General features: G+C 42.1%; 1 protein-coding gene across 1 annotated transcript in view; it reads left to right on the plus strand.

The window, feature by feature from the left end:
• The window catches only part of ntrk3b (neurotrophic tyrosine kinase, receptor, type 3b), a gene marked incomplete at its 5' end in the record, with an annotated part of 190,479 nt that overhangs the window by 81,056 nt on the left and 82,819 nt on the right, over positions 1–26,604 (plus strand). Inside the window, 4 exons of the mRNA XM_084541455.1 lie at positions 33–101; positions 12,284–12,438; positions 12,932–13,074; positions 16,197–16,338. Coding sequence (XP_084397581.1) covers positions 33–101; positions 12,284–12,438; positions 12,932–13,074; positions 16,197–16,338 — 509 coding nt within the window. The remainder of the gene's footprint in view (positions 1–32; positions 102–12,283; positions 12,439–12,931; positions 13,075–16,196; positions 16,339–26,604) is intronic.

Consider the following 26,604-nt stretch of genomic DNA (forward strand, 5'->3'; position numbering starts at 1 on the left):
TAACATTCTCTTTGTTTTTCCCTCCTCTACAGAAACTTGTCAAAGAATCCTCTCACCACTCTGTCATGGCAGCTCTTCAAGCACCTCCAACTCTCCGAGCTGTAAGTCCCGTCTCATCTGTCTCTCTGGCTTTTGTTTGTATTTTATTACAGCACTTTATCACTGCTCCCTGTGCGCTATCAGCCTCAATACAAATTGTCTTCCCTGCATGCCATTACAATTCCTGTCTTTGTTGTACAAAACCCCTAATTTGTCTAAGCACATGTGAAAGGCTGAACCTATAGGCGGTATAGTGGCACTGTGATCTTATAAGCCATTTGTTGACTTAATTAACGTGCACAAAGGAGATGTAATGGTCTGGTAGGAGGAGGGAGTCTGACCCCATTTTCTTGTTTGTTATGAATATTTTAGCGATCATTGTGTTTATGAAATGAGTTTGCTCTTTCACCACCGGGGAGAACGCTGCGATGTGGACCCGCTTGTAATTTACACATCATTACGCCTGTCAGCGCTGTCCATCATTTGAACCTTCACCGCGCCGGAGCTGCTCATACGTGCCTCCTGGCTTATAAATCTGAGGTATAGCAGGATGTGATACAGGACTATTTCAAGCAGGCCTCCTTATTGTGCTATTTTCAGAGGTAGAAGCAGGGCAGGTCCTCAGAGAACACGGCACAATGCTGATCTGGGGTAGTCCTGCTGCCATACACTGCAGGCAGCAGAGCTGAGGGTAAGCCCTGCTCACGTACTATAGATCTACATCTTGGACACTTAGCTTAAGATTTACGCCTCACGCTAACAGGAAACACTGGTACAAAAGAATGCTCTTATTCATTTCGTGTAGGAAGCAGCTTGCACTAGACCCCATACCAGAGCTACACAAGTGTCATCTCACTGTAGGCCCTCATCAGAGGCAGATGGGTCTCTGAATCCATCTTTGTGCCTGTTATCGGGTTGTGAATTTCATTCTTCGCTGGAATCTAGAAGTTCTGTACTTTTGTTGCCTTACCAGCTGTCCAGTTCTGCTTCTAGCTTGGCATTTTGTTTCCCTTATTACCACTGCAGTGCCTGGGCTTTGCAGTCCGTACCTGGATGAAGTATATATATTTTAAAAAGTCACATGTCTCCATAACAGTGTAAAATGTGGCTCATATTTAAATGATTTATTTTTCATGTACAGTAATAGGTTTCTCTTTTTTTGTTGTTCAGTCAAACGAAGCCAACACAATCCTAGCGAAGCAGATTTTGCATTTAACGCTGGGCTCAGAGTAGAGTAGTTTCGGGCCAGCTGATCCCTAAATTCACCCTTTCCAGCAGTTGGCGAAGGATCCGGTTCTGACTCGCCCAATATAGAGGTTCGGCCAAAATTATCTGGTAATGTGAGGGTTTACTGGTCTGCTCTTAAACCTCCCGAACCTCTTGAAGAATCGGAATTGCCTCAGTTAATGTAAGTTACGTATTAGGAGATCCGGGAATCTACATCGTTACTTTCACAACAACCAGCAAGAGGAAAAAGTCTAGACTTGGAGCATTTTCACATCCACTCTCATTTTGCTTTTTTTTTTCACACTGCAAAAAAAAAAAATTGAAGTTACAGTGCAAGTTTTTCTTCTGCTTCTTCCTCTTCTGGTTTGCTTGGTGTCTTGCATGTGCGTTACTGCCACTAATCAAACAATGTCACCTGATCTTGCTCAGTAATTGAATACTGATCTATTCAAATTTATACTGTCATCAGTGTTGTGATGTTATTTTGAAATCCAGTAGAGTATGCAAGTTTGATTGCGTCTTGATTTCAAAATTAGGTAGGACTTCTCGTGGTCTGAGCCCATCTTAAGTGAAAATTTAGTGTAATTTATTCAAGAATACTTTACTTTTGAAATAAACGCTATATGAGCCAGGTCCAGGTAGGTTTTGTCAGGGGCTTTTAAGTGCACATATCCAGGTTTTAGCAAAACCCTTTTCAATAAGCCACATTTTTCAACAAAGTTATTGTGTTTCTGGAAATAACATCAGCAGGATTCTGTACTCAGGCAAGATTGAACCCTTCAGGACTCTGAAGTGAGGTGTATTGTGTAAGCTGAATAATGCACATTTTATATGAAACATTTTCATCTGCTTAGTAACTGCTGCCAAGTGAATGCCATCATTTAGTTACTATTGCTTTTCTAGATAAAGAAAAAAAATCAACTTTATTATCATTGCACATAGTACAGGTACGTATTCAACAAAATGCAGTTTGGCATTTAATCAGAAGTGCAAATAGCAAAAAGTGCAAAATTTACCCAATAGTAGGGAACAAGCTATAACTACTGTATTAAATAAGTTAGTATTTTAAAGTAGTAGCATATAATAAAAAAAAAAAACCGGTGTAATATTAATATATAGATCGGTATATGCATTATGGACAGTTAGTATACCCACATATGTACACACATGAACATGAATACATTCACATATATACATAAATACACACACACATATATATATAAATGCCATATGCATATTATAGCAAATGTTATTAAATATATACAGTGTAGAACAATATACAGTATCATATAAATGTTACTAGATTAGAAAAAACAAAGGTAAAAACCTAGAGGACATAATACAAGTGCAAAATAAAATAGTTTTTATCATTGAAGATAGTACTCTGTAGCTGTCAACGAGATCGGGGCCTTTTTGTGTATTGAGACAATGAAGGGCACTGTGTAATTCAACAGTCAAATGACCTGAAATTACAAACTACGTCACGTGCAGCAAACCAAACTAGCAAGCTCAGATCCCTCCATAGCCAAATCACCGTTACAGCTCACAGGGCACGATTTGCTCTGATGTGCAATCCTATTTCTTCTTAAGCATCCATTTTAGATGCGTACAAATGGTGTCTTTGTTGTCCTACATGAAAAGCAGGGCCAGGGTGATGCCCGTGTTTCCTTCTGAATGCTGATGAGGAGCGAGGGTTTATGTCTATTCCGTTTGGTGTGTTTGGTTAAGAGGTGTCAGTCGGAGTGGCGTAGCGGCACAGACGCGGGCCGGGGACGTTACGCAAGAAGGAAGCCATGTGGAATCAGGCCTCTCTAATAGGAAATGAGTCACTCTATCACGGGCGCAGTCTGCGACGTGGACCCCCGACATCATTACTCCCTTCACCTTGTCTACGTGCTCACCCAAAACCGTATTAGTTCGGAACGTGCCAATCATTCAATCACGCCAAATGAAGCATGCTTACCGGGTGGCTATTGCCTTTAATTATTAGAATAATACACAATGCAGTATCAGTGATAAGTGCCCACCCGTGCTGCTCAGCCGCACTGATATTATGTAAATGGAGGAAGATCAAACCAGCTGAAATAATTTCCGTTTTATGTGACGAAAGGAGAGCAAGGCCCTTTGCCATGACGGTGTCGCTAAACCGTGTTATCTCAGTCACTCTAGGCACTGTTATTGTAATTGTATTTCATTTTTTTTTTTTTGAACAATGAAAGAGAACCAATTTCAAAGCTGCAACACATCGGTGACAGTGACCTGAAATGAATAGGAAATGTACAAATGGTTTTTAAAGCCCGGAATTACATCAGTGGTCGCATAGGCGCTTTAAAATAATGTCTACGTTGATGGCGTAATGGCCTAACCCTGTATTCTTCTCTTACTGCTTCTCAGAGCTTTTGCCAGTAAAAATAAGAAGAAAGCAGCAAAAGAGTTTCAAAAATAGAGACAAAAAAAGGTAATTAATATAGATCACACGTGCCAGCCGAGGAAGTGATACACAGAGAGTGATAAAAGAACTGACACCGGGCTGAAATCACCATTAAACAACACACACTTTCATCAAAGCGGCGCTGATTGTCCGAGTTCCGAATTAAACGCTGCAGTTCCTGCTTTTAAGTGCTGCTTTGCACATAATTAACTGGGTGTGAAACATGTTTCACTCAATAACGCGGGGCGTGTAGCAGTTCAAGAATCGTTTATTCAGCCGCTTTAACATGAAGGTCGGACTCCGACGGCGGCCTCTCCCCGGATGGTTTCAGGTGTAGTTGTCTGCGGTTCGGATGCATCGAATCCTGCGCCTCGTTCACTAATTACAACTAACATTTAAAAAAGGAAGGGGAGAAAGTAGTTCTTATCAGTCCGCGTGCTTCAGCTCTGTTTTTCCCCTTATCAGGTGTTCCTTATCAAGCGCAGTAAAGTGTAACTCCAAAACAGTTGCTTTGTTTTGCAGGTTGGTTGCACAGATATTTCGCACTCCCTGCAATATCTTAATATCAGTGACAATTGCAATACTATCAGGGAGATCTCAATAATCTCGAGTCTTTTGTGGCTCCTGTGAAAGGCTCCAACATCACATTGAAGCTGTACAATAGGCGCCTGCCGTGTGCTGCCTCTGGATGAGACACAGATAATCGGCTCTCCGTCTTTGTCTGGGTGCCCTTTAGCCGAAGGAGCGGAGCTGCTGCAGTGTGGCGCGCCAGGCGGGCCAATCACGAGCCAGAGACTGGCAGCGGGGCGAAAGGGGGCGGCTAAATGCTAAAGCTGCCGCTGCGGCTTCCAGGGTGATATTATTGGAGATTATTTGAAACGCGGTTCGCGGCAGTCACCCTACGCCAGTCCTCGAGGAAGCTCACGCCGTCTGGTCCGCAAAGGGAGGGAAATATTCCTCTTCTCGAGCAACTGACACGATCTGCCTGAGGCAATGTGCATCCAGAATCCCTTCATTCTGTTAGCGCCTCTTTAATCCTGGCTCTCTGGGAAGCAGCGGCTGATGCAAAGTCAAACATTTACGCCTCTCACTGCAAAATGGGTTTTTCTTTGAATATGTGTGAAATACGAATAGATCAAACCTGTAATCTTGTGATTTGACTGCCAGTGGATTAGGGTAAATTAAACATTACATTTTGAAGGGCTGCATGACAAGTAAATTACTAAAGTTTAACCTTCCTTTTAGGGCCCAAGTGCACTCGTGACAGACTGTTCCTGAAATGCACGACATGAACATGGAATCTTCAAAAACATCAAAGACTGTCTGGCAAGAGGGAAAAATGACTATTAACGTGTTAAATTCGGTAGAAAAGATTCACTCTGGGCAAGAGTGGCTGGGACTTTCAAGGGGTTAGATTCCACACTGCTGGGTTGAATCTGTGCAGGGGAAGAAAACTTTGCCTGTTAACGTCCTTTTTGTGGAAGCAACCGTAAGAACAAATGGAAAACACAAGTCTTTTTCTTTTAAAAACAATACCTATCTGCACTCTGAAATCTGAATGCCATTATGGCCTCCTAGTCATCTCCTACTGTGTGTGTGCTCACATAGCAAACAGTGTTTTTGACTGTCTCTATTTGTAAAAGTTTCCAACCAGTTCATTTATAGTTATATAAAATTTACACTACCCCACAGAGGAAACCGTTAGTTTTGTGCATGAATGTGTAAAATGACAGCCTAGCTGCTTTTACTGAACTAGTTGCGATGTAATTTCTCAAATCTCTCAATTCCTGTTTTAGGTGTAACTTGCATTCGCTGCACAGCAAAGTACTCCTTCACAGTTCATCTTAACTGAAACAGGCACAGAAAAGATGTGAGTTGCAGGTCTCTAATTGAAGTACAGTTAGTTGATCTGCAAAATATAGATTTGACGATTTGATTGGCCCAGGAGATTTTTGCCAGAGCACCATCAATTCCCAACGGAGAGACTCCAGACCAACTTCCATGCCCACAAAAAAGTTGTGGGTGTTGAAGTTGATCTGGCTTCCAGGCAACGTGACCACAATTATATTATGACAAAATCTAGATTTAAAATAATTGTTAAAAGTGGAATTAGTTGTACATGACATCTATTATTGGAGCTCATACAATCCCTCCCACATATTCCCAATGCATTGTGAAAATAAACATTAAGTGCCTTTCAAAATACCAGTCTTCTAAACTTAACTAAAAATTGCGTAGTGTGAAGAATCCCTGCTGAAATCTTAAGAAAAGGCCTTGAGGTCCTGCTCACTCTGTCCATTTTTTTTTCCCCACCTGCAGCCTTCCCCGACCTGACTCCGGTGTCCTCTCTCTCTCCTCCATGATTGCAGTGCAGGTGGCTTTGTCGATAAGCCAAAATCAGGTCTGCCTCTTCAGACAAATTATGCCGCGGTGGTTTGAAAGGAGAGTCAGGCTGTGCGAGAGCCTGCAGGGACACAGACTGACCAAATTGCTGCAACCTTTACGGAAAAGCAATGACGAGACAAAACTGTGGCTTATTTATTTACAGCGTGCCACTTTGTCCACGACATAAGCAGAAGGTGCGGCGTGAGGGTGATGGAGGCAGCCCAGAAACAGCTGGGAGTGTGGCGAAGTGATGATGCGCAGTACGGTTAAAGCAACTGTTAGCAAATTTAGCAGCAAGTCTGATATCGGTCGAGTCAGCTCTCTATTTTCTTCCTATGTTTATTCCCCCTGATTGGTTCATACCATTCCTTGTCAAAACTCTAATCTGTCCACCTCCTGCTCCACACAGGGCAGAGCTAAGGCAACAGTGCAGCAGTGATGTGAGACCAGTTCATGGTACATCTGTTTCCTGAACCCACTGCCTACGACTAGATGACTGTTTGTCAGTCAGCTGCTTCAAGACCCTAGCATTCAATCTGATGCCGTGACAGCTCGATTATCTCCTTTCCACGCTGTTATTCTAATAATAATAATGACGGTACTGGCCACAGTGTTTGATTGACAAGTGATCTATGGAAAGTGCAGTGCAGAAAAACAACAGCAACGATTGCTCTGCCTCAAAGATGGAGGCAGAAAAAGAGAATGAAGTGATTAAAAAAAAAAAACAGGAAATAAAATGCAGTTCAGTATACAATAGGAGTACAAAAGCTACAGCACATCAAATGTTCCAATCTAGTTCAATTCATTTTTTACTAGAGATTTTAAGTATGGAAAAAGCTTCGTCATCCGATGCTTTTTAGCTTCCAGCTGTTTTGATTTATGTGTAAAAGCAAAAGGGCTACACAGGTGACATGGTACGAACAGACATTGCGGCAGAGCAACATTGCGGCAAGCTTCTGCGTCGGGGTCTCGCATCACCGCGGCCGCCTGTGACAGTCCGCTGCCATTCCGCCTGGCTCGACCTTAGACGGCTCAGACTCGGCTCTCTTTGCACACGAGTTTATTTTGCTGCACAGGCTTGTGTCCCTGAAGCGGGGCATTCTCTCGCGAATGAATATAAATAAGTGAAAATGAGTGAAACATGACACCCTTGGATGCCGTGGAGACAGATAGCAACCAAGAGCTAGTTATTTGTAGTATTTACAGCAGCGTCAAAAAGAAACTGTAATTACAATTTGACTCATTCTAACTCACATCCCAGCAAAAAGGACGATTTGCCATCTAGAATAACTTACAGTGATAAAAATACGTTATTTGTATATTTCTTGTTTTTTTTTCCCCCCCTGGCTGCTGTGGCTGGAGTGTGATCCTCCAAATCAAATAAAGAGCTTTTAAAAGGTTGGCAGCTTACGTTACCGGAGACAAACGCACTGTTCAGTCCCTTCCTTAGACTGTTGTCTTGTGTGCTTTCGGAAAGGTGGCAAAGGAGACAGCATCTTTCAGACTTTTTAAATACCAACTGCAGGTCTTATCAGAACACCGTGAGGACTGTTTGCCAAAAACGTCATAGCCATGTACTAGAGTTGCAACGGTATGCAAAATTCACAGATCGGTTACAAAATCATGGGGGGGCATTGTTATTACTGTAAAAGTGAAAGCCACTCTATGACTCCAAGCTCTTTACTCTCAAGTATATGGATTACAAAATGTCCATTAAGAGGATATTTCATTTAAATGAACTACTTTAAATCAAAAATCATATCTTGTTGTGCAGTTCCAACCTCTCTTTATGTCATCACTGAGGATACAGACGCCTTGTTTTCTGGTCAGTTACCGTGTTAAATGTGCGTGGATGAGTTAGAGGTTCAGCAAAGCTTTTACAACGTGTGTGGTGAACTGATAAAGGCTAACCCTGCTCGCGCGCTAAGGAAGATGACGACAATTGGTGGACTGCCAGAACATGCATGACGTTCCCAACCGAACGTTAGGTGGTGACTAAATGTACCTTTACATCACTGAAAGCTAAGGTCGCTGAGCCGTCATTGGGAAGTCACAGTAAGGTGAAGGGGTTTGGCTGATAAATATTTGTAGGCTGCATTTCTTTCTTATTAATACGCATTAACATATGAATGCATTGTGGCAAATGTAAGTACGACTTTATGGAAAGCAGAGTAAAGTCTTTGTGCTGACTTACCATAAAGCCAAGCATATAACACACAGTTAAACCCAGGGGCCGAGGTGAAAAAAAAAAAAGAATCCAAATAAGGTGGTTTATTAAACACACAGGATTTCAAACCTTAAAATAATTCCTGACAACAGTAAAAGGAAAGAAAGCAGCGCATTCCAGCTGAGATCAAAGCGTGCCAGCAACAATGCACTATATGGCTTATTGTTGGTTGTGATCCACGGCTCCTCAGCCAAAGCACCTGTGTGTACATTTCCCAGAAAAACAGCCTCTGGTGGTGATCATTACCTCTCCTCTGGAGTAGCAGGGTGGATCGTTAGCCGGCTTCAAGGAAACACCATGCTGTTAGCTCTCTGTAGCCGGGGTCATACCGCTGTTTGCTTTTGTTCTTTTCCAAGTCTAATCTGCTCTCCTTTAGACGTTTATCAAGTTCCACCCGTCACTTTTCTGCTATTTTTCTTTCGCCGTCTTATTGCTTGTTTAGACGTTAGCGCTGTAAATTCACAGCTGTGTTGCTGTACCGGCTGGGCTCACATTTGAAACGCATGGCTGCTGCTTTCTTATTTAAGTGCCATATCCTGTATTTTCCAGCCGTGATCGGCTCTGCCCCGAGGAATAGTGGGTAATGTGTGGAGGTGGTGGTTCTTGTTAATAATGACCATAATTACAGTATAAGGGGGGGAGAGCCTGGGCCGCCTTGCTCTAGTGAGCTTTGATCCCTTGTGGTTGAAGTTGCTCGGCGGTAAATGAAAACCTTTAACCTTGAAATTCTCCTCCGCACTGTCAAGTTGGGAGCAACCTGACTTTTCCAAAACACTTATCAATAAGACATCTTCGGCCTCAAATACAAACAACATAAGGATAATTCTGAGTTAATGTTGAGTTTTTTAGCAGTTGTGGATTTGAGGAATTTTCTCAAGCGCCATTTAAATGAAACATCATAGAAAATGCAGAACAAAAGCAAACACTGGGTAGCACACTGGTGTAGTGGTTTGGATTGACCCCTCACAGCGAAAAGCTTCTGGGTTGATGGCGACCTGTCCAGGGTGTAAGCTGCCTAACGTCTGGGATGAGCTCTAGCCAGAAACTAGAAAATGAATGAGTGAAAAGCAAACACAAGAAATTAAACTAAATTTCGATTTCGATTTGTTTTTCATACGGAGGAGAGATCATGATTTCATATAAGACCAGTATTGGTTCTAAAATCCCAAAAACAAAAGTTCTTCCTGAAATGTTCCCTGAAAAACGCCGTATAAATGATCTGTGTTGCTGCAGCGGCAAAATGTACCCGGCAAGCTCGTCTTTATTGCAGCCGTTTAAATGTCTCCGTTCAAAAGTTCTGTGGGGATTGTTTGTATTTTATTTTAAGCCAACTTCCTGCAGCTATTTCTTTCCATTAAAAGTTCCATTGGGTTTGCTTATTTTTTTATTTTGACTTGAACTTTTCACAGTATTTGTTTGTCTTTACATGGTAAAATCAATACACACGATGCAAAATAATAAGAAAACTGATCGTGATTAAAAAGGTAAATGAGTTTTTTTTTTTTCTAGATGGCTATTCATGATTTCATTAGACTTAGCAATTAGGTTAGCATTGACGCACGAACTAAAAATGGTGCCGAAACTGATTAGAAGGACTGTACATCTGGACATAACAACTGCTAATGAGCAGTAATAAGATTAACGGGAATTAAAGGGAAAAGCATTAAATAATGGACCGGCATGGAGGCGGCACCAGAAAGCTGTCATATAGTAAGTATGGAAAAGGCTCTGCTCTAACTACAGTATTAGATCCACACACGGCCGATAATAAGTGAGATCCACCTGCGGGAATCTATTCTCATTACTTCATACAGCGTGGTGGACGTAGCCCATACATTATTCATGCATTCTTCAATATCTTATTGACCTCTGTCAAGGACATTTGGACGGGCATTCATCTTGACAAAATTGGCCAATCACAGCCTCCAAATTGGACATATGCAAAATGCAGAGGTGGCATACAGTGCTGAATAATGTGGCTCTTCGCTGCACACTGCTGTGAGAAAGAGATGTATGCGCAGTGGAGTCTAATGATACCTGTCTGCCACTAATGCAGCCTGAGACTGATAGCCAGAACACAGCGTTGACCTTTGACCTCCTCACATTTGAATGCTACAGCGCAGCTTTTATTGTTTCTCCTCTTGTCTGCTGAATGAACCCAGCTATTGGGACGGCTGTTGTTTGAGCAGTTTCCATCACTGGATCTGGGATTTTTATTTATTTTTATTTTATTTTATTTAGTTTGTTATCCTTTATTAATCCCTCATGGGAAAAAATGGTTCGCTGCATTTTACCCATCCATTTGTACAGACAGTGGGGAGCGGTGGGCAGTCATGCATGCAGCGCCTGAGGAGCCATTTGAAGGTTTTAGGTGCTTGCTCAAAGTACCTTGCAGAAGGGATTTGAACCTTAATGTCCTAAATCTGTGGTCCCAAATCTTCCAACCACTAGTCCACAGCTCCCCCACTGTTGATTCTGCTATTATTTCGGATATTGAAGAAGAATGTCGATGATTAGATTGAGAATGTTGTCGGTAATGCTGCTTTTACTGCAGCTGAACACTGTTAAATTGCTTCTGCTCTCGCTAGGGCTCGTGGAAGTGGTCGGCTGTGTTTTACCTCCGGAGACAAGTATCGAAGGTTTTCCTGTGATTTTTGAAGTCATTGCTTCCTGGGAAATGTTTCATTCTTTCCTGCTATAAATGGATTTAGATTATTATTTTTGCACAGTATAAGTGCACAGTCACACCAAATTAACCATACGATGGCATTTGTTCAAATTTTCACTTTTCAGGAGAACATCAATTCTTCTTAAAACAAATGCTATTTTTGAAGTGGAAAGGAACACAGCGGAGTGTGATTGCATCATTGTTGTAACATTAGAGCTCACTGTGTGCGCAGCGCTTGATTAGTACGTACGAAACACCTCTGCTTTGTTCGCACTCATTCTAAAAATACATTTTTTCCGCACAGCTGAAAAGCAGGCTGCCATTTTAGCGCGAGGAGGAATGGAACGAAACCCCTGCAGATAAAAGAGTAAAGCCAGTGTACTGCTGCAGTAATGGCACTTGAGCGTCTGTCTGTCACTGCGATAATCACATGGTGCTGTAAGAAGGTGACCATTTTTCAGTACACTACAAACACTGATCACGCGCAACGTTATGACCGCCTGCCTAATATTGTGTAGATCTCGTTTGTGCCAAAAGAAAGTTGTTAGTTGTCAGTGGGGGCTTTTGGGTCCTATGGGTTGAGGGGATACTTGATCGGTTTGGGATCCAGCGAATTTGGAAGCCAGGTCAACACCTTGTGCTGTTCTTCATGTTTTTTGAGTTGTGTGTGCCTGCATCCTGCTAGGGATCTGCCATCAAGGAGTGTCAGTGCTATGGGGTGGGGGTGCCTCTTCTGGTCTAGGTGGGTGGTACATGTCTAAGTAACATCCACACGAATTATTGTGACAAGATGATTAATGTTATTTACTTCTCATGTCAGTGGTTTTAATGTTGCGGCTGATCTGTGTATACTATTCCTTTGTTTGTATTGGACTGAAAACCTGTGTAATATACAAAATATCCAGCCAAACTGAAAAACTATTGGCCAGTGGCATTCTGGGTAACGTTCGCTTGGGAAGGAAGATGAATGTGAGAAATTAAAAATGGTACATCAGGTTTTAGTTCATCAGTTTTGATCCCTCTTTTTTAAGCTTTCCATGGTGAGCGGTTTTATGGAGTGCACGGATAAATAGGTGGAGGAGCCTTTTAATTGTGTTGGTGTTGTTGAGGACACGTGGCTGGTGCCAAATCACTGCTAGTAGTGATATGTTTGCAGTTCTCACCGCTATCATTGAAGCAGCTTATGCGGCTCGGTGCATGAACTAGATGTAGCCTGTTGCTGTAGTGATGCTGCTCTTTTTACTTGTGTTTCCTTCACCCTGTTGTTGTTTTTATTGACATTCTTGGTCCCTAATTGTGTTTGAAGGCGCCTGGACGGCGTGGTGTTCGACTGCGGCTGCGACATCCGCTGGATCCAGCTATGGCAGCAGAGAGGAGAGGCCGGGCTGCACACGCAGCAGCTGTACTGCAGGAACGGAGCCTCCAAGTTGCGACTGCACAACATGTACATCAACAGCTGCGGTAAGGGGGGGGGGGGCGAGTGAGATGTGTGCTTAAAAGGGAGAAAAGGGAAGAGGTGCCAGAGAAGGGGAGGGTGGCGGCGGGGGAGACGAAAAAGTGACAGAAAAAAAGGAGGGCATGGGTGAAATGGAAGAAAGAGAAGAGGAGCAGAGACACGAGTGGAGGCGGGAAGGGGAGGAGGTGTGACAGAGTTCAGAGGGTGAATCTGATGAGAGGAGCTACGTGTTGATTCTGACAGAGGCTGGACTCTGCAGTATTATCTCCTGGCGGTGACTCATCCCTGTGACATCTAGCGTGTGTGTGGATTTGTTTGTGTGTGGGTGAGTGTGTGGTCGTGTACCCCGTTGCTTCCTTTGTACTAATTTTATTACATTAATGAAAAGTGATTAATTGATTTGGTGTGAAAGCATGTAGACACCAGCAGTGGCAGGCCTGTATTAAAAGGACCATACACTGTGTGCGTGCGTGTGTATTTGTATGCGTGTGTTTACAGACCTGCCAGAGATCAGCGTGAGCCACAGCAGTGTGTTGGTGATGGAGGGTGACAATGTGACGGTGAGCTGCAACGGATCCGGATTACCGCTGCCTGAAGTGGACTGGACTGTCAGCGGCCTGCATTCCATCAACACCCATCTGGTTAGACACACATATATGTCACTACAATCAACAAAATAACCTTAAAAATAACAAATAGTGTTTCTGAAAAACAATGCCAAGCTGCCTTAACTAATCTTTATACCATTTAAGTCACTTTGAGTTGTCTAAGTCATATTAAAATGAATATGAGCTTTGCTGCATTTTTGTCCTGGTCTCTGGTCTTTAAAGGTGGCTTATCTAATTAATTCTCATCCAGATTCTTCTTAGGATGGATTTTTTTGAAAATCTTCCTCAGCATCATTTATTCAACTAGCAGTTGCATTAGGTGTTCAGTTGGTATTTTAGGACCTGAATCAGCATGCACTAGGGAAAAATGTACGTACTAAAGACTCCCTTTTCTGCAGATAGCTTTCCTTACCCTTGAGCGATTATATCATTATAGATGTGTTTGGGGACTTTTTATGTGGTTACGAGAGCTGAATCATGTGAGCGACAATGGCTGTGCGCACGACAAATGAAACACCTACCATTTGTTTCACCACTGGGTGCGCCATCCACTGTTTTCCAGTGTGGAGTTTAAGCTGCAAGACTACCTAATAAACGCTTCGTAATAGTTTCTTTTTGAGGAGACAAAGCACGACTAACCACCTCCAACCAACAAGGTCACGTCATCCTTCACTGAAGGTAGTAGGTGTCTGTTCAGATCCTACCAAATGTGGCTTTACTGTGAGTAATGCTGGGTGCATGACCAGTAAGGTCCTTCCTAATAGAAGTCATGGTCATAGTGCAGCGTCTACACAGAAAATGCAGTGTGAGCGGCACGTTAGCAGAACGACAATGATGTTTTTAGACATGGTATTCAGCCGCAGGCTACCCGCATGTTGGAGACGCTCAGGACACTTTAGTTGCATGCTTCATGAAAAATTAGCTTGAACTGTGTCTGTGTGTACATAGAGAAAGTAAAAGTCAGCTCAGTCGCATGTACACAACCAACAATACAGTGATCATCCCTCTTGTATCACGACACTTTGTAAAACCCCTGCAGCATGACTGCAGAGACATCAGGCTCCAAATACTTAAAATAGGGTTCCAAACTTTACAAAATGTATCTGAGTGTGGCATGCACGTAAGATGTTCTAACGGCACTAAATCAAACAACACGCTAAGCCAGCCTTTCTCACTTGGTTCCTTTTCACTGATCCAGTGCAATCAGATGTTCCCTCCTTGCAGCATAACTTAGAATACAATACAATCTCTTATTTGTTAACATTACACGCTTGGTTGGGAGAAGAAGCAAAAGACACTGGCTCCATTTCCAGTTTCTGACCCAGTATCTTTTATAATTCTAATAATACATTGGACCAGTTCCTTTGCAGCTTATGACGTGACCAGAAACAGTGAGTTAGAGTGTCAAATACTGTCTTACATTTAAGGCACATGGGCAAAACAGTAGGGTTGAATTTATGTCTTCAGTTCGGGGTTATGTGCATTCTGTGTATAATCTTTTTGGTATGATTGCAGACTGAAATTGATTTGGCATACCTCAGTATACATATCCTCACATTCATTATCATCAGTTGTGACAGAAAGTCCATTTTCCCACTGAGCTCTAAGTCCTTGTAAGGTAACATGAACTGTACCTCTGCAGAGAAGAGAAGATATTTCATTTCATCAATTAAAGTCATGCTTTGGGGTATATCATGCCTTATTTGTATATAACGGAAGAAGTCATGTCTGGTTATACCATATTTCATAACCATTTGTTCAAATTATATTAATGTATTACTTGCCAGTAGGTCTTTCAGCATATTAATCTCGTTATTACCCCATTGTTTAAAGCTAGCATCAAGTAATCCTGGCTGGAAATCCGGATTATTTAAAATAAAACGGATGTCAGCTTTGACCTTCCCTCAAGTCTGCGCATTAGCCGCCATGCCTTAATTGTATTGAGCTTCACAGCCCAGTCTAATAGATTTATATTTTGAATAGGTATGCAGACAATGAATTTTCAACATCTAGCCCGATAGAAGTGCAAATTCCCTTTTTAATATAAAAAATAAGTTTAATTCCTTGTATTTCAGCACACATGGTGCTCTGTGGGCCTTGGGCTAACAATCAGAATCGTGTTTGTGTTTTAGGATCTGCATCAAAATTACCATATTTTCCACTGTGAATCTATGAATGCATTTGGTTTAGTGCGGCTCACCCTGAAATGTCTAAGTCATGAATCCAGGTGCCACTAAGCTTGCACATAAGCAGGTCATCTCGAGGACATGCACTCGAGAACATCTGGACAACTATTCTAGATGAATTTTAAGCCAGCATTGAAGAACAAACAAACAAACAAACATGTCAAATTATCTAGATTTGGTTTAATGCATTTTGGGAAAAAACTCACTCTCATGCAAATGCCAGGACGCAAGGTTAACCAGCAGTGTGGTTCCCTGATTATCTGAGCAGCGTAGGTTGCCATGATGAGCTCTCCTTGTTCAAAATAAGCCAGTTTTTGTGTGACTGAGAGGCCTGGGTTGAACCCTCGGTGAGACCACTAATCTGGCTCCCCGAGACAGGCCCTTGGGACATCACAGTAATAACAACTGCAGAGAAAAACTGCAAGAATAGAAGAACAACCGTATCTTGGACTGCCGTGTGGCTGTATTTGTCATCTGTGTCTCTAATGCTTGCAGAGACTGCACAGATGAAAGCTACTTCAGCCTCAGGCTTGATGTTTTAGGGTAGATGGATAGTGTATCGGGGTGAGTGAATGTTTGGGAGTGGGAGACTGGCCAACTGACGGCAAGAGGAGAAGCATTCGAATTGTATTTGGTTTCCTTAATGAAAACATTGTAAATTAATGAGTCCGGTTTGTGCCAACATTTACTGTATATCAGCCTTTACATTGTTCCTGCAGTGCTAGACCGATGGTAGTTAGACTAGACTAGATCAATGAAGTGATTAATTCCCACAGGTGGTGTGTACTCCTTGACTTTGTTTCGTTTCCTTCCACAGGAATTCAACCGATGAATAATTAACCTTCATTTTAATTAAGTAATTAAAGATTTAAACCCAAGTAGTATAACAGTATGTGCTATTAAGCATGTCTATTACATGCCTAAGCACCTCTCTCCTCTCTGACTGTGCCTCTTACTTTCTTTTCGTAGTCTAACGTGTACAGGCCCAACATCCACTCCATCAACCTGACTCTTTTCAACATGAGCCGAGACGACAACAACTTCCAGTTGACCTGCATCGCAGAGAACGTGGTGGGGATGGCCAACGCCTCTATCCAGCTCAATGTGCAGTGTAAGTGGAACGTTTACTGAGATTTTATTTGTAGCAAAACTGTGTTCAAGTGCTGCAGAGGTGAGGACTTAAGCTTATAGTGAACTCAAGACCAGTGAAAACTGAACAAATGTACACTAAATACTTACCTCGTTACTTAATAAGAAAATTCTAGTCTTCTAATGAGTAAAACTCTGTCGTGCTCACTGCTTAACCGCGAAGGTAAGTATGTTGACAGAAAATATTACCTTACTCTGACTAATTTGTTTGATTAATCTCTTAATTAACATAGCTGCTTTGGCTTAATACAGCTAAGGTTAATGCTACATTAAAAATGTCGTTTAAAAGCTTCACCCAGTGTGTGTGCATATTGTAAAGAGATATCACGAGTCAGCAGTGACACAGAATAGCAGAACTCTGTGCAACCGGAAGTGTATTTATTCCTGAATTTTTGTTTGAGTTTAAAAAGAACCCATTAGCATTTTTATTTTTATTTTCTGGACAACTTATCTGAATGAGAAAAGTGTGTCGGGTTAAAGGTGATCAGGCCCTCATTTTGATCCAATCTCAATCGTGTGTTAAACATGAGAGGCTGCTGTGTGTTGCAAGGCATCCAGTCGATCTCCAGACTAAGGGTTGCACAAATTCAGATTTTTTTAAAGTGTTGGGCCTGGTACTAAGGCACTCAGTATTGGGGTTTGGCTATCATGAATAATTAATAATTATCAAAAATAATTATTTATTATTAAATAATTGGATCTGAATTACTAGATCACCTCGGGGCACCACCCTTCTAGGAAGGGAAAAGATAGCCAATTAATCAAAACAGTCTCATAAATTATACTAAATTGTCAATTTGGAGTTCGGATTAATAATTAACTTAATAACTATAACCAAAATTACCACGTTAACAACTAGTTACAGTTGAAGGAATTTGGAGTTCTTGGCAGTGTAGAGGTTGGCAATATTCACTCTTGTGCAATATTAAACAGACAGGTATGTTTAAAAGACATTTATTAACAAGAATAAAATTAACATACAAGGTAACTACAGTGTACTCAATACTACGTGCGTGTGTGTGTGTGGTTGTGGGCGTGTCAAGATGGCCGCCGGTTGTGGGCGTGCCAAGATGGCCGCTGGTTGTGGGCGTGCCAAGATGGCCGCCGGTTGTGGGCGTGTCAAGATGGCCGCTGGGCCTTGAGGTCTTGAACACAAAGGAACAATGGCTGCTGAGTGGGACATTCAGACCATGTGCTCGCCAGTAGATGTGTGGAATGTGATAAGGGTTTTATGAGGTGCCAGGTTAGAGGAAGAGTGGTTAGTTAAGCATGCAAGACCCTGAGTCTATGTGTTGCACAATTTAAACTAACATCAAACCACTATACTATAAACAACTCAATAAACATAAATATCACATTCAATCAAAGTTTAAGTTCTATGCTCTGCTTAGCTTAACTAGGCCCAGGTCATACTACCAGTTGGTGGAAAGTCCATTTCTGGTGTGTTGCTCCTTAAGCTGGCTGATGGAAGGGCCGAGCTGGGAAAAGTTGAAGTCCTTGCTGTGTTTTCCTGATGGCAAACGGAGGGAAACCGGCCGCTCCTTGAAGTCCTTTGAAGTGGCTTGTTAGCAGCTCGGTGCTAACTAGCCATGTGGCTCCTGTTCTTTGAGAGTTTAGCCTGCAAAGCTTTTGTTTGTTGGCTAAAGAGCTGGTGTAGATTCCTCAGCAGGAACTCGCTTCGCTGCTGTATGGAGAATAGGCCTGCAAGTAGTTGCTCTTTGTTAGCAGACTACCTGGCAGCCAGCTGCAGCTGAGCCGCTCGGGGTCTCCACGTGGAGGTGTGGAGTTGAAGAGGTGGAAGAGTAGAGAATAAGAGAGAGAACAAAGGCCAAACGGTGCATTTTATATGACCTGATGACCTCATAGGTCACATGCCACTGTCAGCCAGTGAACTGCTTGGTCAGTTTTCACACCTAGAGGATTGTGGGATACTGGGGTTTTTCCAGGGCTCCTTTGTTCCCAAGACAAAAGCAGCCATGTGGTTACCTGATTATGCACCACCAGGTTCAGATCCCAACATTCCCCCCTTTGGTCTCACGATCTTGCTCGATGCGTGGTCGTGAGAGCACAAGTGTCCGTGCGTAATCCAAGTTGGAAAAGTTCATTCATAGTAATGACGTCTGGGCAGTCTGTTAACCAACTGGGCTGTGGTAAATGCTAACTATCTTAGCTAAGCAAACAAAATCATCAGGTGACAAACTGAAATACACATAAGCACATTGACATTTACTAACAGTGTTAGTGAGAAAGAGAAGAATGTCAGTGATGTAAATTGTTAGGGTAAGATACAGAAAGAGAGTGGCACCTACAATGATAAAACCATTTCCAAACGTCCAAGAGTTTTGGTTTACTCACTGGATCCTATTAGAATAATTATTATTCAAAGCAGTACTCGGTCTGATCTTAACAGAAATAACAATTTTGTCCTTCATGCAGATGTTGCTGCGGAAGGATGTCATCACATTTTAAAAATCTTGGTTGTCAATGGTATGTATCATTGTTCGAATGTGTCCTACAATTTGTGTTTGATAAGGACATGTATAAATTGCAAACTACTACCGAGGAGTTGGTTCTGGTGTAATTGCAAAGTTAGACAGTGGGTCTAATCAGAATTTAGGCTTTTCTCAGCTAATAGTGGCAGGTGTGACTATTAGTGAGTTGAAACTATGGAGTTTGCTGCTGTTGCTAACAAATCAACAAGTTTGCCTACTTAACTGCAAAGAAAGTAAAGTACATAGTACCTACTGGCAGTACAGGGATGGACTGTTATCACTGTGAAGAAGGAACTCTGAATCTGAGGTGCCTTGAGTTTTTCCGAACTCGTGGCTCAGGGCTGTAACGCTCCATGTAGCCAGAGGCACAGAGGTATTCAGAGGCATTGTCACTGTCTGCTAAATTATGATCATCTAAACTGCACTCAGAGATGCTGCGATCATCATCTGAGCAGTCTATTGGCTGATCATACTGCTGGGCCATAATTTCAGAGTAAGGCTTTCTACAGCTTCGACTGTGTGAATGCCTATCTCGGGGAAGCTGGCGGACATGGCGGCTACGCTCAGTGTCCCTGTGTGGCCCTTTATCGCCCCCCTTTGGTCTGTTGTGAGGGTGACGTTTTAAGGTGGCAGATCGGGATGATGCCTTGGTGGTTGAGCTGGAGGGCTCAACAGTCTTCCCTCTTGTTTTGGAAGTGACAACAGTTTCCCAAGCCACCTGTGTCATCTTCCTGATGTCCTGCATCGAGGGGTCACCTTGGCGCGTCATGAGTACAACGTGAGTGCGTACACATGGGTGCAGGTTCTGCAAGAATAAGGACTTGAAGGTGGAGTTTTCTTCTAAGCCTGCTGCATTCTTGCCCTGGAAGTACACATGTCTCAAACGTTTGTAATAATCTCTAGGACGCTCATGACGGGTATGTTTAATTTGGAGGGCTGCAACCATTGAGTCAATCTCATCAGCAGTAGAAGAGAATTCTTCTAGTAGTGCTTGACGGAGCTCTGTGTAGTCATCTCTGACTGTGGGAGGTTGTGACTGGATAAACTTATGGACAGCTTTAGAGCTTGTTTTCCATACAAGTTTAACCTTCTCCCTTTGGGTTGCATGGGGCAGATCAATTAGGGCGTGGTCTAAATCCCTAACGTAATTGTCAACGTTATGATCACAGCTGTCTGGATCAAAATGTTCAATGTCCTTGGCAAGGAACTCAAGCACTTTAAAGCGGGGACACTGTGGTGTCCGGGCAGGTGCATCACGTGCAACGGTTATCTCTGGTGGAAAGGCGGGGGCTGGGCAAACCTGTGGTGTTGTAGTCCCCCCTTCGGAGAGATGGGCACGGATGGAAGTGTCATACATCATAGACTGAAAAGAAGATTGGGCAGAATATCTTCTGGAGGATAAACTACATATCTCTTCATGGTCTATATCAGAGAGATGGGACGTCAGGTAATTGTTACCTCGGTCTCTCAGAGGATGTTGAGGACCCGACTCCATTCCCAGGAATTTAGGGTCAGCTGGAAATTGTTCCCATTTTCTAACTGTAGGGGACGTTAACCTTTCACTACAGGAGGAGTGTGAATCGGAGTAACCAGAATCACATTGGCTTAATGACTGTGGTGGGGAAAGACAACCCGATTTAAGCCTTAACAATTCCTCTTTGTGTGCACAAAGATCTGACTCTGCTGAGTGCAGGTCTGCTAAGTAGCGCATAGCTTTCTTATTGGCCATTTGTACCTCATGGAGGAGACAAGCCGTTCGCGCATTATGGGACTCTACCTCCTTTTCTAAGGCTGCTTTGCTCTGAGAGGCAAGGCTGGATTGCCTGTGGAAGTTCAGAAGCAAACATCTTAACAATGGGCCTTTGGATGCAGTCTGTGCATCACACCTGTCCTTCAGTAGAGAATCTATTTCATCCCTGCACTCACTGAAATTCAACTCGTTAATGAATTCAGGGTAGCCTGGGTTTAGGCTCTGTGCAAGGGAAGAAATGAATTGCTCTACACAGGGGTTCTCCATTGTTATGTGGGATGGAGGTGTCAAAAACAACAACAACAAAGCAATGGGGTTAGCAATGCTATGCTAAGTAGCTATGTAGCTTCTAAGAGAGAGGCTAGAAAGGTAGCTATGGCACCATCTAGTGGCTCTAGTGGGCACAACAAATTTGGTAACACGGTAAATGCAAATTTACTCACCAAAACTCAACATGCAATAACTGAAATGCAGGGCAGTAACAGTTAGAGACGTGATTCTCAAAGTTAACTTAGGCTGTAACACGTGTTAGTAGCAGCTAAGTATATAACTTATATTTCACAGGGCTGGTAGCACACTGTGGCTCTATCTCACAATCCTTATCTTACTTAGGCTGAAATGCATGGCAGTAACAGCTGGCACAAGTTCTTTCACACAGGGCCGGTGGCACGCTGTGGTTTAATTCAACAGGGGAGCACTTAAATTAACAGGAAACAGCTTGACTGGATTGCATGAATACGTGGTATTCGAATGCCGAAATTCTTACAACTACGAAAAGTAGGTTCAACTTGAATTGGCTAGCAGCAAAAGCAACTCTTAATGTAGAACAATGGGACTGAAAACAGTAGTTATTAATAACGAATTATTAATAATTTATCAATTTATGAATTTCATAAATTATCACCACACTGCACCTGTTTGTAAGTACAACTGGACATCTACTCTTGTGGTAGACTAGTGGGATTGAACGTTAAGACTTCTGGCAAGTCTAAAAGTTGTTCAAAAATATTTTTGGCTTTGGCCAAAATTATGCTGAAATTAATATTGCACAATTATGAATAATTGCCAACAGTACTCTGCCTCACACGGGGCACCATTTGTTGGGCCTGGTACTAAGGCACTCAGTATTGGGGTTTGGCTATCATGAATAATTAATAATTATCAAAAATAATTATTTATTATTAAATAATTGGATCTGAATTACTAGATCACCTCGGGGCACCACCCTTCTAGGAAGGGAAAAGATAGCCAATTAATCAAAACAGTCTCATAAATTATACTAAATTGTCAATTTGGAGTTCGGATTAATAATTAACTTAATAACTATAACCAAAATTACCACGTTAACAACTAGTTACAGTTGAAGGAATTTGGAGTTCTTGGCAGTGTAGAGGTTGGCAATATTCACTCTTGTGCAATATTAAACAGACAGGTATGTTTAAAAGACATTTATTAACAAGAATAAAATTAACATACAAGGTAACTACAGTGTACTCAATACTACGTGCGTGTGTGTGTGTGGTTGTGGGCGTGTCAAGATGGCCGCCGGTTGTGGGCGTGCCAAGATGGCCGCTGGTTGTGGGCGTGCAAAGATGGCCGCCGGTTGTGGGCGTGTCAAGATGGCCGCTGGGCCTTGAGGTCTTGAACACAAAGGAACAATGGCTGCTGAGTGGGACACTCAGACCATGTGCTCGCCAGTAGATGTGTGGAATGTGATAAGGGTTTTATGAGGTGCCAGGTTAGAGGAAGAGTGGTTAGTTAAGCATGCAAGACCCTGAGTCTATGTGTTGCACAATTTAAACTAACATCAAACCACTATACTATAAACAACTCAATAAACATAAATATCACATTCAATCAAAGTTTAAGTTCTATGCTCTGCTTAGCTTAACTAGGCCCAGGTCATACTACCAGTTGGTGGAAAGTCCATTTCTGGTGTGTTGCTCCTTAAGCTGGCTGATGGAAGGGCCGAGCTGGGAAAAGTTGAAGTCCTTGCTGTGTTTTCCTGATGGCAAACGGAGGGAAACCGGCCGCTCCTTGAAGTCCTTTGAAGTGGCTTGTTAGCAGCTCGGTGCTAACTAGCCATGTGGCTCCTGTTCTTTGAGAGTTTAGCCTGCAAAGCTTTTGTTTGTTGGCTAAAGAGCTGGTGTAGATTCCTCAGCAGGAACTCGCTTCGCTGCTGTATGGAGAACAGGCCTGCAAGTAGTTGCTCTTTGTTAGCAGACTACCTGGCAGCCAGCTGCAGCTGAGCCGCTCGGGGTCTCCACGTGGAGGTGTGGAGTTGAAGAGGTGGAAGAGTAGAGAATAAGAGAGAGAACAAAGGCCAAACGGTGCATTTTATATGACCTGATGACCTCATAGGTCACATGCCACTGTCAGCCAGTGAACTGCTTGGTCAGTTTTCACACCTAGAGGATTGTGGGATACTGGGGTTTTTCCAGGTCTCCTTTGTTCCCAAGACAAAAGCAGCCATGTGGTTACCTGATTATGCACCACCAGGTTCAGATCCCAACAAAAGTCAACCTTTGTATGATGAAAGTCAAGTCGACACTGACTGGTCTCTACATTACAGTAGAAAGTAATGTAATGAAATCTATATTGTTGACCTGAATACATATGCTAAATACAAATTTAAATGTTAGTTAGTTAATGTTAGTTAAATGACTGTTGTCAAGAGGTTTTGGACCGTTCCTCTGCTAGCGTTAGCTGCGTTTTCAGATGAGTGTGCATTGCAGTAGTACTTTTGTACTTTTGTTGTATTTCAGGACTGATTTACATAGTTTGCATGTCACGGTAGTATGGGCTTTATCTTGAGTGAACTATTTCCACACACGTGATGAACCACTGCTAGTTTGCTTCAACAAGGCACTGGGCTCCTCACCTGTCTTCTTGGAGGAAGCCATGTTATTATTGTCACTAGTCAACATGGCACAGCAGTCAAGTCCATAATCCTACTAGTTTAGTAGTCTGTACAATACCTAGTCCAGACACATCGTAATACCAAGTAGAGTTTAAGAATCGACAGCTATGCTAGTAGCTGTGGTGCCGTATGTAGGCACAGCAGCCATTGAGCTAAACTACAGCATGCTGACGTGACATGCTAACATACTGATGATCTTAAGCAAGGATAATGTTTGTCATGTGCATCATCGTACTTTGGCACGCTAGTCTGCTATAATTTGCATGATTTGATTGGAATGTCAACAACTTTAGCAAACAAACTGCATTCCTGCACAAAATACAAATTATTTTCTAATCCAGGCACAAGGTTAAAGGGATTATCAGAAATTATTCAATTTTGAGGTGAGCATGAATATCTGTATTCAACTTCACATCAAGGTGACTTGCCTCATAATGCCACATACAGTATGTCTCATGAATACTCAGATGAAACATCAGATGATCATTTGTTTCAATGGAATTTATTCCATGGAATCAATGATGTACAAAAGTTTATATTAATCCATCCAATAGTTGTTGAGTCTGTATGCCTGTAGTACTCCATTCGTATTTCTATGACCATTCAGAAGCATCTGTCCTGCAGAGAATACACAAAGTAGATATTTTAGGGAAGACACAAAGTAGATATTTTAGGGAAGACACATCATCAGCAACAGTTTTTTTTACTAAATGTTGTGCAACCCGGCAGTGGAGCAGGTAAGGTGACCGGGGAAATTAACCTGCACTGGCCGCTCTCAGTTGCTATCTTGTCAACATCTACATCTATAACAACACCTACTTTCTGCACCTCAGGCTGGGACAGCATGGATTTCTTTTTTCTTTTTTTCTTGCTTTGTAATTACCAGATTTTGTGAGACATCTAATAGAGTGGGGGCAAACTTTCAAAACTGTTTAGCTTATTTCCTTCAAAGTTAAAAGAAATCCTGCTTTTTTACTTTTTTCTTGCTCTTTCTTCCGTTGGAATAATTAATAGTAATAATAGTCTGAATGTCAAATTTGTAACGTTCTAGTCAAACTGCTTTTATTATTTTATTATAATAATCTTTTCTGTTTGGCCCATAAAAGGCCCTCTAACCTCACCTAGAGCCAATAATGCTGATTTGTTCATGTTGTTTGCGCAGTAAGAGAGAAACAACCCCAATCAACCATGCTGAAACAGAAATATCATCACAACATCTGCACTGTGTCCCGCAATAATCCTATTTGCTCAATTGTCATGGCTTCTCTGACTAAGACTCAAATGCAGAAAATTTGAAATGATGTTGCTCTGTTGTCGAAAGGCGTTCATCAGTGAGTCCTGCTGGGTGTGGTGATTACTTTGAACGAAATCTTGTTACCTACCAGTGAGCAAATGGCTTATCCACAATGGCTCGTCTGGGGACCGCCATGGTTTGATAAAAAAATGTGTTGCAGTTAATAATCCAGTGTACCAAAAGACAGAAAATTTCAAAACACAGGTATTAACCTTCGGTGTGAAGTGACATTTGTGCTGGTGACAACTTCATTATGGAGCACTAACATGAGCCAGAAGTGATCCTGTGACAGCTCCCCTAGAAATGACCCTTTCTATACAGTATATACACTTTACAATGAATGTATCTGCAAGACCACTGATACACAGTACACAGTATTTTCTCTACATTATATAACTCTTACACTTATTTAAATATTACTACTGAAAGACTGAAAAGTAATTTCTCATTCGAAGGTGTTAACATTGTCCATTAATAAAAATAAATGTGGAATTGCTATGAACCTCAATCAGGCAAAGAGCAAATAAAAAAGCAATAAATTGCTCTCTAAAATACTTGGGGTACAGTATGAATGCTCTGAACCAAGAACGGTCGATGGATTCCTTTTGCATAAAATGTCTTTCATTGCATCTTTGATGGGCTGATGCTGAGGACAGAAATATATCATGTATTAATGACACCGACAGTCTGAGAGAATAATTTAGACCAGGGGAAAAAAAAAATCTCCTTTATCAAGCAGAACAGCCAAATTATGCAGGTACATTTAGAATGCAATGAGGTGTTGCACAGTTACAAACCAAGTGAAATTGATGTAGCCAATTAGTAAGAATATACCCTCCAGCCCACATGAAAGCTCAGCCTTGATCTGAGCGGAAAGAGAGAGGGGGAGAAAAAAAATCTAACCCTCAGCAGTGATAAAGCAAAGATTTGGTAACCATCAGAATGTTCCTCTAATATCCAGACCCTAAATTACAGTATATACTTGAGCTCTTACATAAGTTTATCCAGTGGATTTGCCCTGGGCAGATTTTGGACAGACCGTATTCAAAGCTAATATTTATCAAAGGTGTCTGACGTTTTTCTCTTTGGGTAGCAAGCTTCCTCTTGTAGAGCGCAATCTATTGTAGCTGTTTTCAATGCATCACGCTGCGGGACAGGGGACATTTGTCACCAATTCAAACACTCCCTACCGGAGCAGAGCTGCTAAGGACCGTGCTAGAATGACAGATTGACTATGCAACTTCTTGTCTTCGGGGCTTCCTTCACACGGACACTCTGTGGATGTACATCTCCAGGCATTTTTTTTTTTCCTGTTGACACTCTGCTGGTGCTGCAAATTAACTTATTAATTTTTCACCACATGCTCTGATGGTAATTACATTTTCTCCCCTGTGCTGCTATTGTCTCTGGAAATGTCATAAAATAGCTTAAACTGCTGCTCTGATTAGGGAGTAATCTGATTGACAGCGAAATTACCAACCGTCAAGTGACAGTCTCTGCATTCAAAGATGAGTTCCCTATTTTAGTGAAACTGTAATTAACCACAATGCAGATTCTGCGGGCCCATTATTCTTGCCGCTGTCTGGAACAATAGCAGCTCTACAGCAGTGTGGACTTAAGCGAGTTTTCCTCTTACAGTAAGTCCTGTAGGCAATGTGATGTATAGCTCTCTATTTACAATATGGCACCCGCACCTGGGTTAGTAGTTCTGTTCTCTGAGTGACTTTACAGGTAGAGCAAGGCATTATCTTTTACTAAGAGAAAGGAGATCA

The sequence above is a fragment of the Chelon labrosus genome (assembly GCF_963514085.1).
Source record: "Chelon labrosus genome assembly, chromosome: 3".
NCBI classification, from domain to species: Eukaryota; Metazoa; Chordata; class Actinopteri; order Mugiliformes; family Mugilidae; genus Chelon; species Chelon labrosus.